This window comes from Perognathus longimembris, chromosome 9 (assembly GCF_023159225.1).
Source record: "Perognathus longimembris pacificus isolate PPM17 chromosome 9, ASM2315922v1, whole genome shotgun sequence".
NCBI lineage: Eukaryota > Metazoa > Chordata > Mammalia > Rodentia > Heteromyidae > Perognathus > Perognathus longimembris.
In genome coordinates, this window is record NC_063169.1 from 72,755,519 (window position 1) to 72,772,383 (window position 16,865).

The 16,865-nt window shown below is 57.0% G+C and overlaps 1 protein-coding gene across 1 annotated transcript in view; it reads right to left on the bottom strand.

The window, feature by feature from the left end:
• Positions 1-16,525, bottom strand: part of Thbs2 (thrombospondin 2) — a 40,472-nt gene extending 23,947 nt beyond the window's left edge. Inside the window, 10 exon segments of the mRNA XM_048354458.1 lie at positions 4,392-4,451; positions 4,454-4,487; positions 5,393-5,533; positions 7,481-7,620; positions 7,623-7,676; positions 9,097-9,181; positions 10,951-11,507; positions 12,817-12,887; positions 16,205-16,383; positions 16,478-16,525. Of these exon segments, the coding sequence (XP_048210415.1) occupies positions 4,392-4,451; positions 4,454-4,487; positions 5,393-5,533; positions 7,481-7,620; positions 7,623-7,676; positions 9,097-9,181; positions 10,951-11,507; positions 12,817-12,868 (1,123 nt within the window). The 5' untranslated portion in view covers positions 12,869-12,887; positions 16,205-16,383; positions 16,478-16,525.
• Positions 16,526-16,865: the final 340 nt, after the last annotated feature.

Below are 16,865 nucleotides of genomic sequence, written 5' to 3' on the forward strand. Positions count from 1 at the left end.
TCACTGTGGGTCAGGGCCGTGTCCTGACTCACACCTCGATCCTCACACAGCTCACTGTGGGTCAGGGCCGTGTCCTGACTCACACTCGATCCTCACACAGCTCACTGTGGGTCAGGGCCGTGTCCTGACTCACACTCGATCCTCACACAGCTCACTGTGGGTCAGGGCCGTGTCCTGACTCACACTAGGTCCTCACACAGCTCACTGTGGTCAGGGGCCGTGTCCTGACTCACACTCGATCCTCACACAGCTCACTGTGGTCAGGGCCGTGTCCTGACTCACACTCGATCCTCACACAGATCACTGTGGTCAGGGCCGTGTCCTGACTCACACTAGGTCCTCACACAGCTCACTGTGGGTCAGGGCCGTGTCCTGACACACACTCGATCCTCACACAGCTCACTGTGGGTCAGGGCCGTGTCCTGACTCACACTCGATCCTCACACAGATCACTGTGGTCAGGGCCATGTCCTGACTCACACTAGGTCCTCACACAGCTCACTGTGGTCAGGGCCGTGTCCTGACTCACACTCGGTCCTCACACAGCTCACTGTGGGTCAGGGGCCGTGTCCTGACTCACACTAGGTCCTCACACAGCTCACTGTGGGTCAGGGCCGTGTCCTGACTCACACTCGATCCTCACACAGCTCACTGTGGGTCAGGGCCTTGTCCTGACTCACACTCGATCCTCACACAGCTCACTGTGGGTCAGGGCCGTGTCCTGACTCACACTCGATCCTCACACAGCTCACTGTGGGTCAGGGCCGTGTCCTGACTCACACTCGATCCTCACACAGCTCACTGTGGGTCAGGGCCGTGTCCTGACTCACACTCGATCCTCACACAGCTCACTGTGGGTCAGGGCCGTGTCCTGACTCACACTCGATCCTCACACAGATCACTGTGGTCAGGGCCGTGTCCTGACTCACACTAGGTACTCACACAGCTCACTGTGGGTCAGGGCCGTGTCCTGACTCACACTCGATCCTCACACAGCTCACTGTGGGTCAGGGGCCGTGTCCTGACTCACACTAGGTCTTCACACAGCTCACTGTGGGTCAGGGCCGTGTCCTGACACACACTCGATCCTCACACAGCTCACTGTGGGTCAGGGCCGTGTCCTGACTCACACTCGATCCTCACACAGATCACTGTGGTCAGGGCCATGTCCTGACTCACACTAGGTCCTCACACAGCTCACTGTGGGTCAGGGCCTTGTCCTGACTCACACTCGGTCCTCACACAGCTCACTGTGGTCAGGGCCGTGTCCTGACTCACACTAGGTCCTCACACAGCTCACTGTGGGTCAGGGCCGTGTCCTGACTCACACTCGATCCTCACACAGCTCACTGGGGTCAGGGCCGTGTCCTGACTCACACTAGGTCCTCACACAGCTCACTGTGGGTCAGGGCCGTGTCCTGACTCACACTAGGTCCTCACACAGCTCACTGTGGGTCAGGGCCGTGTCCTGACTCACACTCGATCCTCACACAGCTCACTGGGGTCAGGGCCGTGTCCTGACTCACACTCGATCCTCACACAGCTCACTGTGGGTCAGGGCCGTGTCCTGACTCACACTCGATCCTCACACAGCTCACTGTGGGTCAGGGCCGTGTCCTGACTCACACTCGGTCCTCACACAGCTCACTGTGGTCAGGCCGTGTCCTGACTCACACTCGGTCCTCACACAGCTCACTGTGGGTCAGGGCCGTGTCCTGACTCACACTCGATCCTCACACAGATCACTGTGGTCAGGGCCGTGTCCTGACTCACACTGGATCCTCACACAGCTCACTGTGGGTCAGGGCCATGTCCTGACTCACACTAGGTCCTCACACAGCTCACTGTGGGTCAGGGCCGTGTCCTGACTCACACTAGGTCCTCACACAGCTCACTGTGGGTCAGGGCCGTGTCCTGACTCACACTCGATCCTCACACAGCTCACTGTGGGTCAGGGCCGTGTCCTGACTCACACTAGGTCCTCACACAGCTCACTGTGGGTCAGGGCCGTGTCCTGACTCACACTCGATCCTCACACAGCTCACTGTGGGTCAGGGCCGTGTCCTGACTCACACTCGGTCCTCACACAGCTCACTGTGGGTCAGGGCCGTGTCCTGACTCACACTCGATCCTCACACAGCTCACTGTGGTCAGGGCCGTGTCCTGACTCACACTAGGTCTTCACACAGCTCACTGTGGGTCAGGGCCGTGTCCTGACACACACTCGATCCTCACACAGCTCACTGTGGGTCAGGGCCGTGTCCTGACTCACACTCGATCCTCACACAGCTCACTGTGGGTCAGGGCCGTGTCCTGACTCACACTAGGTCCTCACACAGATCACTGTGGTCAGGGCCGTGTCCTGACTCACACTAGGTCCTCACACAGCTCACTGTGGGTCAGGGCCGTGTCCTGACTCACACTAGGTCCTCACACAGCTCACTGTGGGGTCAGGGCCGTGTCCTGACTCACACTCGATCCTCACACAGCTCACTGTGGTCAGGGCCATGTCCTGACTCACACTAGGTCCTCACACAGCTCACTGTGGGTCAGGGCCGTGTCCTGACACACACTCGATCCTCACACAGCTCACTGTGGGTCAGGGCCGTGTCCTGACTCACACTCGATCCTCACACAGATCACTGTGGTCAGGGCCATGTCCTGACTCACACTAGGTCCTCACACAGCTCACTGTGGTCAGGGCCGTGTCCTGACTCACACTCGATCCTCACACAGCTCACTGTGGTCAGGGCCGTGTCCTGACTCACACTCGATCCTCACACAGATCACTGTGGTCAGGGCCATGTCCTGACTCACACTAGGTCCTCACACAGCTCACTGTGGGTCAGGGCCGTGTCCTGACTCACACTAGGTCCTCACACAGCTCACTGTGGGTCAGGGCCGTGTCCTGACTCACACTCGATCCTCACACAGCTCACTGTGGGTCAGGGCCTTGTCCTGACTCACACTCGATCCTCACACAGCTCACTGTGGGTCAGGGCCGTGTCCTGACTCACACTCGATCCTCACACAGCTCACTGTGGGTCAGGGCCGTGTCCTGACTCACACTCGATCCTCACACAGATCACTGTGGTCAGGGCCGTGTCCTGACTCACACTAGGTCCTCACACAGCTCACTGTGGGTCAGGGCCGTGTCCTGGCTCACACTAGGTCCTCACACCAGCTCACTGTGGGTCAGGGCCGTGTCCTGACTCACACTAGGTCCTCACACAGCTCACTGTGGGTCAGGGCCGTGTCCTGACTCACACTAGGTCCCTCACACAGCTCACTGTGGGTCAGGGCCGTGTCCTGACTCACACTCGATCCTCACACAGCTCACTGTGGGTCAGGGCCGTGTCCTGACTCACACTGGATCCTCACACAGCTCACTGTGGTCAGGGCCGTGTCCTGGCTCACACTAGGTCCTCACACAGATCACTGTGGGCCAGGGCCGTGTCCTGACTCACACTGGATCCTCACACAGCTCACTGTGGGTCAGGGCCATGTCCTGACTCACACTAGGTCCTCACACAGCTCACTGTGGGTCAGGGCCGTGTCCTGACTCACACTAGGTCCTCACACAGCTCACTGTGGGTCAGGGCCGTGTCCTGACTCACACTAGGTCCTCACACAGCTCACTGTGGGTCAGGGCCGTGTCCTGACTCACACTAGGTCCTCACACAGCTCACTGTGGGTCAGGGCCGTGTCCTGACTCACACTCGATCCTCACACAGCTCACTGTGGTCAGGGCCGTGTCCTGGCTCACACTAGGTCCTCACACAGATCACTGTGGGCCAGGGCCGTGTCCTGACTCACACTGGATCCTCACACAGCTCACTGCGGTCAGGGCCGTGTCCTGACTCACACTCGATCCTCACACAGCTCACTGTGGGTCAGGGCCGTGTCCTGACTCACACTAGGTCCTCACACAGCTCACTGTGGGTCAAGGGCCGTGTCCTGACTCACACTCGATCCTCACACAGCTCACTGGGGTCAGGGCCGTGTCCTGACTCACACTAGGTACTCACACAGCTCACTGTGGGTCAGGGCCGTGTCCTGACTCACACTCGATCCTCACACAGCTCACTGTGGGGTCAGGGCCGTGTCCTGACTCACACTCGATTCTCACACGCCCTCTCCCTGGCCCAGGTCTTTGGGCATGGCAGGATCCTATGGCTCAGCCTCCAGGTCTGTGAATGCTGTCCCAGTACAGAGCTTCTTTGCTCTCACACACTTCTCTGGCCCGCCTGGTTAGTTACCCTGGCAGGGTCTTGTCCCCCTCAGGCCCCCCACTGCACAGTCTTTAGGAGTCTGTACCCCCGTTCTCCTCTTTTCAAACCAAGGAAGCAATAAGCCAACCTACTATCAGCATGCAGGGACAGCAGACTTACAGTGAGAACAGGAAGGGCAGCATTCGCCTTCAATGAAGGATGGGGTGGCGCAGTTTGCTGTGGGCATGAGATTTGGTGGCAGATGGTTTTAAATTTCTGTAAGTAAAGATAATGTCTTCATAAGGAAACAGGAGGATTTTATTGTTGACGTTACATTTAATGTACTAGGTGAATTTCCTTTGGCCTACCCCATGTGGTTACTGTATATGATTTTGGTATACTGGGTAGTATATATACATATATACATATATATATATATGCTTAACTGAACTAGGGAAGGCAAAGAAAAATGAGGGAGGGGCGTAACAAATATGACAAGAAATGTACTACTTTATTATGTAACTGTACCCCCTCTGTATATCACCTTGTCAATAAAGTTTAATAATAAAAAAAGAAATGCCTTCATAGAACTCTATTTAAAAGTTACAGACATGGGTACAGGGCTGTCTGCACACAGAGCCTACATGGTGAACGTTCACATTCCTGTCCTCTTTTCTCACTTCCAAGCCTGGAGACTACAGTGGAGGCCTCCCGTCTGCCCTATGAAGACAGGAGAAGGGATGGACAAGGTAATCTTTTATAAACAAATGTCTGAGACGGGCTTCATATAAACTGAGCCATCGGCAGGAACTAAAGGGTCTGCCATAATTCTGATAATGACTTATATTTTCCCAGACATGTCCCTCGCATGGAGGCCCTGTCACAGCTGGGTGGAGACAAACTCTGAAGGAGCAGCTGGGTGGCTTCTAGCGGTGCTCACTACCTGATGGCGTTGGCCAACTGAACCCAGTCCTCTGAGTTTATTTTTCTGTACATGCCACGCGAAAAGCTTGATGCTAAGTCTCTTTCTAGAGGGTCTCATCCTCAGCCTTCATTCTGTGTCTGAGCACATTTATAGGGAGCCACTGAAGATGCAGCTCTCGTGCAGTAAGGTATGCATGGTCTCGGTGGCGGCAAGCACCGTGTCCCCTGGGCGGCTCTGGCTTTCCAACATGCCTCACCTTGCAGGTGCATGACGTACAGCTGTCTATCACCCAGGTTTCATTTTCTGCAAAGAACCGACCATCCTGTAAGCAGCCTGACATGTTCCTGGTCTTCAGGGGACCACCGATAAGCTCCAGGAGAAACTGGTTGTCATCCGACTGGAAATGAGGATAGAGGTTAAGTGTGGACGAGAGAGTTCAGCCCATTCCGTCACTGTGTGTGTCTCTGTGTGTGTGAGCTCAGTGTATTCAGTCACCGAGTGTGTACGTGTGTGTGTGAAAGAGAAAGAGAGGAGCGGGCAAGAGGGCTCAGTGTATGCAGTCACTGAGTATGTGTGTGAGCTCAGCGTGTTCGGTCAACATGTGTGGAGGAAGTGTGCTCCTCCCTGAGGGCCTCTGAGGCCAAGCAGCAGAGCCCACCACACAGGAGATGGGCTTCACGTGGGGACACCTCCCCGACAAAGGCAGGCAGCACACAGATTAGGGCGAGCCTTCTATGGAGAGGATCATACCACGGAGCACAGCCACCCACTGCTGGTCCTCCTCTACAAACACAGCCGCCACCTGCCGTTACTCTGTACAGTTTCAGTGAGGTCAGTCTCCTCCATCTCTGACTTCACATTAACTAACTTTGTTAGGAGCATGTTTCAGTTGGCAAACAAGAGGCCACCAGTCAGCAGTCAGACGCCTGCCCCTCTGTTTCCCTTCTCTCTTTCCAGGTCAGCTGGCTTGCCCACTGACAATGCCGTTTGCCCCAGAACATAGCCTCAATCCTTTCTGGTATAGGCAGCAATCCGGTGCACCACGAGGAACGGTGCTGGCGCTGACAAAGAGGCGACCCCGCAGCAGGACCCAGCCTCTGCCACGAAGAACGACCCCAAGAGAACACCCAACAGATCTCCCATTTCCAGAGTGGTGGTGGGAACCCTAGAGGAAGTCCACCCGCTAAGGGACAGGGAGAGATGCCTGAGCTCCCACAGCTCTGGAAAGGTGCAGAGATGAACCTGGTCATCAGGACACCTCCTGGCCAAGATCACCACCATTAACTTGAGCAAGATTCCAGGACCACTCCTCCATCTGCCTCTCAGAGGAGCAGGAAGGGAATCTTGTTGCTCTTCTCCTACCAGACCAATGCAGAACACCACACACCTACTGGACTGACCCAGAACGCCCATATCCACAGCACCAACCCAGACCACCCATGTCTGCAGGAATGACCTAGGACACTCACGCCTATTGAATGACCCAGAACACCCACCCCTACAGGATCAACCCAGAACACCCACGCCTACAGGGCCAACCCAGAACACCCAACACCCACGCCAAGTGGCTCCTTGCACAGGAGACAGGGGCACTCCACGCAACATCCTCGCACCACTACTAGAACGCATCTCCAGCCAGGCTCAGGACCAGATCCAGCAGCTGTTGATAGGAGCTTCCTCTCTGTACTTCTGCCCCAGTCCCTTGCTCAGGCTCTTCTGCCATCTTCTGCTGTGGTTCCTCTGGCAGAGCCACAGCCTTTCCAGGGTGGATTTATACAGCTTATAGCAGGAGACCCTCCCTGCTCTCTGCTCCCTCTGGTCTGGGGTCTCACCTGAGCACCGACGGCACGGCCCTCTCCCGCCCTATCCTCTGGAAAGTCACAGAAGTGACCCAGACTCCCTGATGATCACTCCTGCCTAGAGAGTGGCTGTGCGTCTCAGGACTCTGGCCTGCTCCCCTCCACGCTCAGTCCTCCCCACAGAGCACGCTCCTCTGAGTGGACATGCTTTCAATTTTCTGGGTGAGGAGGGACTCCCTCCTGCAAAGTAATTACATTGGAGAATGTTCATGATGCAGCTGTGTTTTGGTTTTGACACCTCTGTCTCTCCAGCCTTCACTCTGGTGTGTGTTAAGCCAGCGTCCCCAAAGGGTTTGACCCGGCCTTCCCCTCAGTGGTAGATTTTTAAGTGAATTTTGTCCAGACCAGTGGACAGTTAGGTATCCCACGGACAGCCTTGCTGGGCAGCAGGCGACTGACCATCCCCCCCACCCCCCTGCCGCGACTCCCAGCTGCCCCCTCTCCACCCCCTGCGACTCCCAGCTGCCCCTCCCCCCAGCACCTACCACTCTCTCCAGGTTCTTGCTGAGCTGGTTCACCATCAGATGCAGCCCAGAAAGCTCGTTCATCATGTTGCTCAGCTCCTCACAGGAGTGTGTGCACACCTCAGGCCTCTTCTGCACACCATGGCCGACAAAGTCCGTGTGAGGTGAGGGCTCAGGTGCAGTGTCTCCGTGTGCTCACTGATAGCATTGGCTTCAGCTGAAGGGAAGTCTGAAAAGTTAGCAGGGCACGGGCCTCTGCAGGGTCGGACCTGCAGCTCCAAGCTGGCACCAGGTTCAAGGCTGCTCTGCACTGCTCCTGGAGAGGCAGCATGCTAAACTGTCTCCAGAAATAGGAAGAGTGTGGCACTATTTCTGATTAAGACCCATGCTGACCAAAAGGTGTCAGTCCCATTTCATAACACCATACTCAGCGTCTAAAACGTCCAGTGCAGAGCAGAGGCTGGGCTCGGGAATGCAGAGATTCAGAGCATATAGGAAATGTAAACATATAAAATCAAAGTCACGTGACACACATCTCTGTCACATTGAGCGAGGACAGTTCCCTGCGTACTCGGTGTGAACTGTATGCAACCCTTACCCACTTCCATCTGTCTGCTGGGAGCTCTGAGCCCTCAGAAGCCCTCCTTTCCCTTCTCTATTCATTTACCCTTTTCGGGGCTCCTTTTCTGAGTTTGGTATTATATCACATGCAGCTGTTTTCTTGACAAACACAGACACCCTCAGGGCTGACTCCTTTCTCTGCCTTCAGTAGTGGTTCTGCCAGCTAGTTCCTCCCCAAACGGAGGTGGATGAACCCCTGGAGTCTGGCACAGTAGACATACTTTGCCCCTCACTGACAGAGAATATCTAAAGCCCTGGTTCCTTCCTGGCCCCCACGTGGGGGGGGACCCCTAATTTACACGGTGGTTTGGAGTAAAGTCAAGGCACAGAGCCACCCTCAGGCAGGAGCCAACGGCCCCAAAGGGCCCCAAAGGGCTCATCCCGTCTGTTCAGTCCTGGCTTCTCTGGGAGGGGCAAGTATTCCCCATGCCTTCTTCCTCTCAGACACCCTCTGTTGAGTTATTATGTGTGTGAGCTACAGTCCTGGTAGGCATTTACTTAGTGGGCTTCAGGTTCAGGGCCCCTGCCCCCACCTCAACTTAGAGTCACTGTGCTTCTGCCAACATCAATGTATTTGTAACTTGGTAGACAGAGACACGAGCCTACACAGATTGACTGGATTTTTTACTCCACATTTGCTTTTATTTTTAAAATCCTATTTATTTTTCTATTCACTAAAGGGAATGTGCTTGGGGGCTGGGAAGGTGGCTTGGCAGTAGAGTGCTTGCCTTGCATGCATGAAGCCCGGGGTTCGATTCCTCAGCACCACACAAAGAGAATGTACTCTGCACCTTCCCTTGCCAATCTGTCTGTGTCATCATCAATTTGACCTGGCTGAAGCGGAGCCGCCTGGCCAGCCCCTCCCAGCCCTGCATAGCATCGTCACCCGTGGAATTACAACAGCTTGGCTTTTTCACAGTGCGCAACACATAAAAGACCGTGTAATTACCAAGCACCCACTCAGGAACTTGCATGTTCTGCAAAAACAGATTCCTTTCACTCTCTCAAAAACCTACCTTCCAGGCCTCGGTGGCAGCCTTTCCTGCTTAGAACCTCTTCCACGGAGTTTTCAAACACTAAGTGGACATTCTGCAGCAAACCCTGTGGAGACACACGAAGAACAGGAGTGAGGTGCGGGGCTAAAGGGCATTTCTAGCTGGAGGGGCAGGATCCGCCCACAGTGTTTTCTCCTCCGCACTGATATTTGGAAAGTTAGAAATCTCTATGTAATCAGCCCCTGTTATCTGCTACCTTAGAAGCTGGTTTATAGATATGACACAAAAATGAAAGTGTCACCTGAAAAGTTTGGTAACTAGGAAGACAGGTGCACAGAGAAGGCAAAGACGGCCCGGGGTGCTGTGGATTCTGTCTGCTGAGCGTGCTCACACTGACAGGTGGGCTTTGCCATGCAGGGCCTCAGATGTCCAGGTATGTCGCTGAGGGCTCATTGATATCCCCTGGTTCAGAAGATTCGACTCTGGGTCTTGAGGGGAGCCCTCCACACCCGAGTGACCCGGCTCTTGCCAGTGAAGGGAGGCCAAGCACACACGGCCTCCGAAGAGCCCTCTGTGGTGAGAGATCACCCAGGAACACAGCAGGCAGCTCTAGGCCTTTGGCACACGTAACTGAGTTTTACCACACATGCATGTCTGGGCGAGAGAAACACAGATTGTCTCTCCACCTACAACTGGCTCACACACACAACAAATTCTCCCCGTTAAAAAGATATTACTCGCTTGCTGTGCATTTGGCTCACTTCACCTGCAGAACACAGTGCACTGTCCTCTCTTCCCGCATGACGGAAGACTGACTGAGAGATGGACTCGCCGCTGCCCAGTATCTGACGAAGGATCAGCCCGTATAGTGACAGCTTGGAGGATCCAAAGTCTGGTTTCCACTGAACATGTGACTCTCCCGGCATCCGAGGAGAAAGAGCCCTAAGTGAGCCATCATGAACCAGGGATATCTGTGTGGACACCCACGCAGGCTCAAACGCTCCTGGCTTTAGGGAACCCTGTTCCACGACACATAGTTATTGTCTCCTAAATTCAAGCTCTTCCTTGGAAAGACAGTTTCTAACTGGCTCTCTTCCCAACTCATCACCAAAGCAAAGACTGGAGAAGGGCTTTCCCTAGCAGAATGATTCCAGGATTGTCAGAGCACGTGAGGGAGTCTGGCTCCTGGGTCCTGACCAGCCCTCAATCGCATCGCTGCCCCGAGTGCTGGTGAGCACCCTGTGAGCACTGCTCTTCTCTGCCCAGTTTAGGGCTGTACTGGTTGTGTGTGTGTGTGTGTGTGCAAAGCTGATGGCATGTGCTGTGTACACTGTGTCCGTGGGTGCACGTGGCTGTAGCATACCTGTGTGTACTGCTAATGGGTATGCTTGTGCACATGCATGCATAGGTAGTTCTGTGTGTCTGTGTGCTGTTTACATGTACAAGTATGTGTGAGGCATGTGTAAGTATATGAGTATGTGTGGGTACTTGTGTGGAGTATATAAGTGTGAGCTTATACGAGACGCATATACGCATATATGTTCACCTGCACGGTAGCGTTTGTGCACATGCATTCAGGTAAGTGCACATGCGTGTGCAAAAATGTGTGTGCACCACAGTGCGCGCATGTGCGCAGGCGCGGCGTGCATGAGTAGGGGGTGCATGCCCGCGTGTGGTGGCTTTTTCGTGCGTATGGGTGTGCAGAGAGGTCGTGTGTGTGAGCACGTGGGTGAGCACGGGCAAGGGCACCCCGGTGGCCGTCGTGCACGGCACTCTCCGCCGTGGGCTCCCGGCTCGGCCTGTGCCCGGCTCCGTCCCCGCCGGCCCGCCCCCCTCCCCCCGCCCCCCGCCCCGGCCCGCCCGCGGCGCACGCACCCTGAAGTGGCTCTCCCGCGAGGCGCCGCGGGCCACGTACATGCGGCTGCCGTCGGCGGGCAGCTGCTCGTAGAAGGGCTCGTCCAGGGCGACGCTGTCCACCAGGTCGCAGCCCACGTACAGGCTGAAGGCGTCGCCGGCCACCTGCACGGTGACGTTCTTCCAGCGCGCGTCGGCCAGGCCCACGTCCTCCAGCGAGAGCACGTGCTGCGCGCCGCCCGCGCGGAAGGCCAGGTCCAGCGCGTCGCGCGGCCCGTCCGACACGAGCGCGAAGCGCCGCCCCGCCGCGCCGGGGCCCTCCAGGGCCAGCAGCGTGCCGCGGGACCGCGGGTCCTGCTTCAGCTGCGCCGCCAGGAAGAAGCCGTCCTTCCGCCGCATGGCCTCCAGGATCCGGCCCAGCCCGTCCGCGCTCACCGGGGGGATGTAGTCGAAGCGGACGAAGCGGTAGGCGGGCGCGCCGGGCTCGGGCCCCCGGAACTGCTTGGCGCCGATGGTCTTCCGGTTGATGTTGCTGAGGCTGAAGAGGTCGAAGGTCGCCTCCGCGTCCGGGTCGGCGGCTACCGGAGGGAGGGAAGGGGGGGGGCGGGGCGGGCGTCACACACCGCCCGGGGCCGGGCCGGGGCGAGCCCGCCGCCGGCCCGCCGCCCGCCGGGGAGAAGCCTGGAGGCCTCGCCCGCCCGGTCTGCGTGAGGACCACGCCCGGCCCAGAGGTCCATCTACTGCCGGCACAGGCCGGGGCGGCCTCCCTGCCCTCCGCAGGACGCATTGCCGCCTGCGGCCCGCCCTGGCCTGGGCCCACCCGGGCCCCCGCCCACCCCGGCCCCGCCCACCCCTGTCCTGGACCCGCCCACCCCGGCCCTGCCCACCCCTGTCCTGGGTCCCGCCCTGCCCCGGCCCCGCCCACCCCGGCCCCGCCCACCCCTGTCCTGGGTCCCGCCCACCCCCGTCCTGGTCCCTCCCTGCCCCGCCCCCGCCCACCCCGGCCCCGCCCACCCCTGTCCTGGTCCCGCCCTGCCCCACCCACCCCAGCCTTGGCCCACGTGCCGCTCCAGACCAGGTTGCCGGGGCTCAGGGCAGCCCGCCCTCTCCTCTTAGGGAGGCTACCGGAGCTGGGCCAGAAGGAAGAGGGTCTTGAACCCTGCTGGGGTGGATTTCTGACAGCACTAAGGGGCATGCTGCGTGGTAAGCGAAGTATGTGGGCGCGTCTTATTTTTTTTTAATGTGCCCTCCAAACGCTACTGCACTGTACGGTTAGGAGCCTTGGTCTCGTGTCCACCCGTGAGTGGTTTAAGTCACCACACACAGCTCAAAGGAAGGCATCGGTTCTCACCAATGTTGTAACCGCTTAAGTAATCCAAAAGATACCTCTGAATAGAAAGCCCAAAGAAAGATGCAAACATCATAACGCACACTCGATGACAGAAAGGTGAATTTTACCATCTCAATAGAGATATTGGCAGTAGTACAACTAATTAGAATAATTTAAGCCTTTGACTACTGCTGCTAAAAGTATCCATCCCAGTTTTGCAACTTATTCAAAGGATAAAGTCATGGATCTGTTCACAACAATATTCCAGTCACATAGTAACATTAAAGTCAAAATCTGAGGAAGAATTGGTCTGCAAACACTGGGACTCATATGTGATGGAAAAATCAGAGTCCTTAAGATTATGTTGGAAAAACATAAATGCCCCGGGGAAATGTTTAACAAATAATTTAAGCGGGAAGGAAGTAGAGAGAAACTGAGATATAAAACCAGATCTTTGCAGTTTTGTAAGCCTTGCTTGACTCCCGCCACAACAGCGGCTGGTGTCTCACCGGCAGCTAAGCCGTGCCCACCTCAGAGCACACACTGCCCACACTCACCTTGAGCACGCGGCCACACACACAGGGCCAGCAGGACCAGCCTCCAGAGCATCCTGCCTCCTGCTGCGGCCCCTAGGAGAAAAACCAGCCCCGTCAGTGTGTGCCCCCAGCTGCAGCTCTGGCAGTGCGATCTCTCAAAAACACTGCGCGTGTAACAATCAAAAGCAAGCATCCTTGTGTGAAGTTAAATGCAATGCTTTGCTGACTGCTGACCCTCCATGGGCTGGGGATCCTGGGTGATATTCTACATATTACCACAATGGAATCCTCAGAACCACCTGCCATGAATGCACCCATCTCACAGAGGAGAAAGTGGGAGAGAGGGCAGTTGCTTGCCCTCATTAGTTCAGCAGGGCTTAGCTCCAGAAGCTTGCATTCAGAAAAACATCACCCTGGTGAAAATAATCTGTGAAGGCATTTGGCAAATGTCCAAGAAAAGAAACAGTTATGCATAATTTAATTAAATAGAATCAATATCAACTGCATTTCAAAGTTGGAAACAGATCTGGTGTATCACTCTTATGAGAAACAGAAGATTTTACTTAGCAACGATTCTTACCCTACTTCTCTCTTTTCGTGCAGGCCTGTTTTTCCATTCTCTGGGATTCTAAATTGGCATGGCTTCCCAGACACTGGACCAGAAGTCAGCAGGCCTGGACTGAAGCCCGGCTGCACCGTTAACTCCTCGCGGCCCGCCGTGCCGGGGTCTCCGCTCCTCCTCCTGGTGAGTAGGGGCAGGGCTGCCCCGGTGCCCCGGACCCTCGCATCCCCACTGGTGTGAAATCTAGCGCTCAGGTCCCAGTCCCTCCCCTGCTGAGACCACCTGACGCGGACTGAACTCTCCCTGCTGAGGAGAGGCAAGACCTCTGCCTCTCGAGAAATACTTGGCAAGGTGAGATCGCCACCTTCCAGGCCCAGCACTTCCCCGGGGAGGGCAGCGCGCAGTGGGGTCGCAGGTCACCTCCCGGAGGACACACAGGGAGGGCAGCGCACAGTGGGGTTGCAGCTCTCCTGGAGGCCAGCCGGCCACACAGGGAGGGCAGCGCACAGTGAGGTCGCAGCTCTCCTCCTGGAGGCCGCACAGGGAGGGCAGTGCACAGTGGGGTCGCAGCTCTCCTCCGGGAGGCCACACAGGGAGGGCAGCGCACAGTGGGGTTGCAGGTCACCTCCTGGAGGCCGCACAGGGAGGGAAGCGCACAGTGGGGTCACAGGCCACCCAGAGGCCACACAAGGAGGGCAGCGCACAGTGGGGTCGCAGCTCTCCTCCCAGAGGCCACACAGGGAGGGCAGCGCACAGTGGGGTCGCAGGTCACCTCCTGGAGGCCAGCCGGCCACACAGGGAGGGCAGCGCACAGTGGGGTCACAGCTCTCCTGGAGGCCGCACAGGGAGGGCAGCGCACAGTGGGGTCACAGCTCTCCTGGAGGCCGCACAGGGAGGGCAGCGCACAGTGGGGTCACAGCTCTCCTGGAGGCCGCACAGGGAGGGCAGTGCACAGTGGGGTTGCAGCTCTCCCGGAGGCCACACAGGGAGGGCAGCGCGCAGTGGGGTCACAGCTCTCCTGGAGGCCGCACAGGGAGGGCAGCGCACAGTGGGGTCACAGCTCTCCTGGAGGCCGCACAGGGAGGGCAGCGCACAGTGGGGTCACAGCTCTCCTGGAGGCCACACAGGGAGGGCAGTGCACAGTGGGGTCACAGCTCTCCTGGAGGCCGCACAGGGAGGGCAGCGCGCAGTGGGGTCGCAGGTCACCTCCCGGAGGCCACACAGGGAGGGCAGCGCACAGTGGGGTCGCAGGTCACCTCCCGGAGGCCACACAGGGAGAGCAGCGCACAGTGGGGTCGCAGGTCACCCGGAGCCGTCCCGTCACAGGGAGGGCAGCGCACAGTGGGGTCGCAGGTCACCCAGAGCCGTCCCGTCACAGGGAGGGCAGCGCACAGTGGGGTCGCAGGTCACCCAGAGCCGTCCCGTCACAGGGCCCCCCCCCCCCACGTGGGCAGGTTGCTTCGTTTTCATCCATGGCGTGGTAGGTGGAAGAAGGATCGCTCTGAACTCAGTGGGCTTGACGGGGCTGCAGCTTTGCAGCCCAGACAACTCCTTGACGCTCCGGGCTCACTTCCCTTATCTCTCCGTGGGAAACAGCCCTGTACGGCATCTGCTACTGGGTTGTTAGGAACGCGCATTAAGCAGATGGCATGGCCCTGGAGCACGTTTTAGCGGAGCTGGCTCCTGAGGCTCCGGCGGCTTCCGCCCGCCGGTGGCTGGGCCGAGCTCCCAGACCCCTGCCGCATCCCCGGAACAGTGCCTGCGCCCAGAGAACCCAGGGGCTGGGGGTCCTGGGCAGGCGGGGTGCGTGAGGCTTGCTAAATACTCCTGCCCCGTCCCCGACCAGGTGCGCGTCCGGACGCGGCCCCTCTCGCCCGATGGCTGGCTCCGCAGGTCCACTCCACCCCCAGCGCCAATTCCACAGCACGGGGTGAACGGTTGCACAATCACAGGCTAACATTTCGAACGCTGGGCGAAATCCATCCCCCACACAAGTGTCACAAGGCATCAGAGGCCAGTGGCCAGCCCCTGTCCCCCCGGGGGTTTGTCACAGTGGACGGGATGGTCCTGGTATGGAAGCCTGTGGCTTCTGGTGTCAGCAGACCATGTGACTGCACCGCAGGTCCAGACAAACTCACCCCTACCCTGAGCCTCTCTCCTTCCACACAGCCACACAACACGTTTAGGGCTAGATTTTTCCAAAATAAATTCATCCAACTCGACGGCTTCCTTTCCCATCCCCAGCCCAGACCTCTGTCCTTCAGCTGCCCTAAACGCTGCCGGCTCATTTCACAGGCAAACTTTCCCCAAACTTTTCAAAACGGCTTTATTCCCTGGCAGCGCGATCATCCCCACGGACTACTGGTGCGATCACGAGGCTTGCTCAGCTATTACTGTGATAAGAGCTAGACTCTCCACAATCGCTAATTATTTTTGCATTTTCTGAAATTGTTTTAAACGCCTTCCTCATGGCTCCTCTCCAGTAACAGACTTGGACGCAGAAACTTATCCTGAATCTCAATATAGCCTCTCCGGGCTTCTCAGGCAGGTACACAGACGAAAACAGCAGAACCTCGGCAGGAGGCCAGAGCGGATGGGGGCTCCAGCAGGCCCCCTGAAAACCCGACCTCAAAGTGAACTTCCTTGAAAGTCAGGTCTCCCATTAATTAACAAAGATGACACACGTGAGAAAGGGCTTCTGCCAAGGTGAGATGCGAAGGGATATGCCCACCGTGGAATTTAGGAGCCTGCCTCGCATGTTTTTCTTCTCGCCTATTGGACATCAAGAGTCTTTTCTGAAAGCCACAGCCCAATGAACTAACTGAGTAAACAAACAGTGCCCCGTACCTGGTACGCTGGAAGGCCGGCGTGGACTGCACTCGGTGTTCAGGTCCAGACAGGGCAAGGATGAAGCGCTGGGGGCGTGGAGGAGACAGGGTCCCGGCTGAAGGCTGCTGGCCGGTGGACACTCTTTCTGCCTTCAGGCAGCAGACAGCTCCTTTATATGCTCTTCTCCCCGAGTGGCCCTGCCAATCAGACACACAAGGAAGCACGTTTAATTCATTCCTTCGAAGAAATGACCTAATTCCTCCTTCCCATCCCACCATTTGCTCTGAGTACCTGTGTCTGAGTCCAAGTCCAGCCCTCCGTGCTAGATACCGCCCCTGCTCCAAGTCTACCCTGGACTTGCCAGACAGGGCTGGGGAGGAGCCAGACAGAGAGGGGGAAGGCAGGGACTCACTTTTCCTGTCTTCTCTCAGGAAATAAAATGCTATAAATAAAACCAGCAAGATTGGCTGGAACTCCCTATTTTGCTTAAGAGAAAAATATTCAAGTTCTATGCTTTAAATATGTTTCAAATTATCCAGTGTGATACTGGCCTTTCTGAATCAAGTAAGCAGTAATCGGTAACACAAAAGAAGTCAGCGGGTGCAAAGGATTGCACTCAGCATTGGTTAAGGTCTTGTATGAAAGAATTAATGTTGCCATGCACAAAATCTTCAGTGTG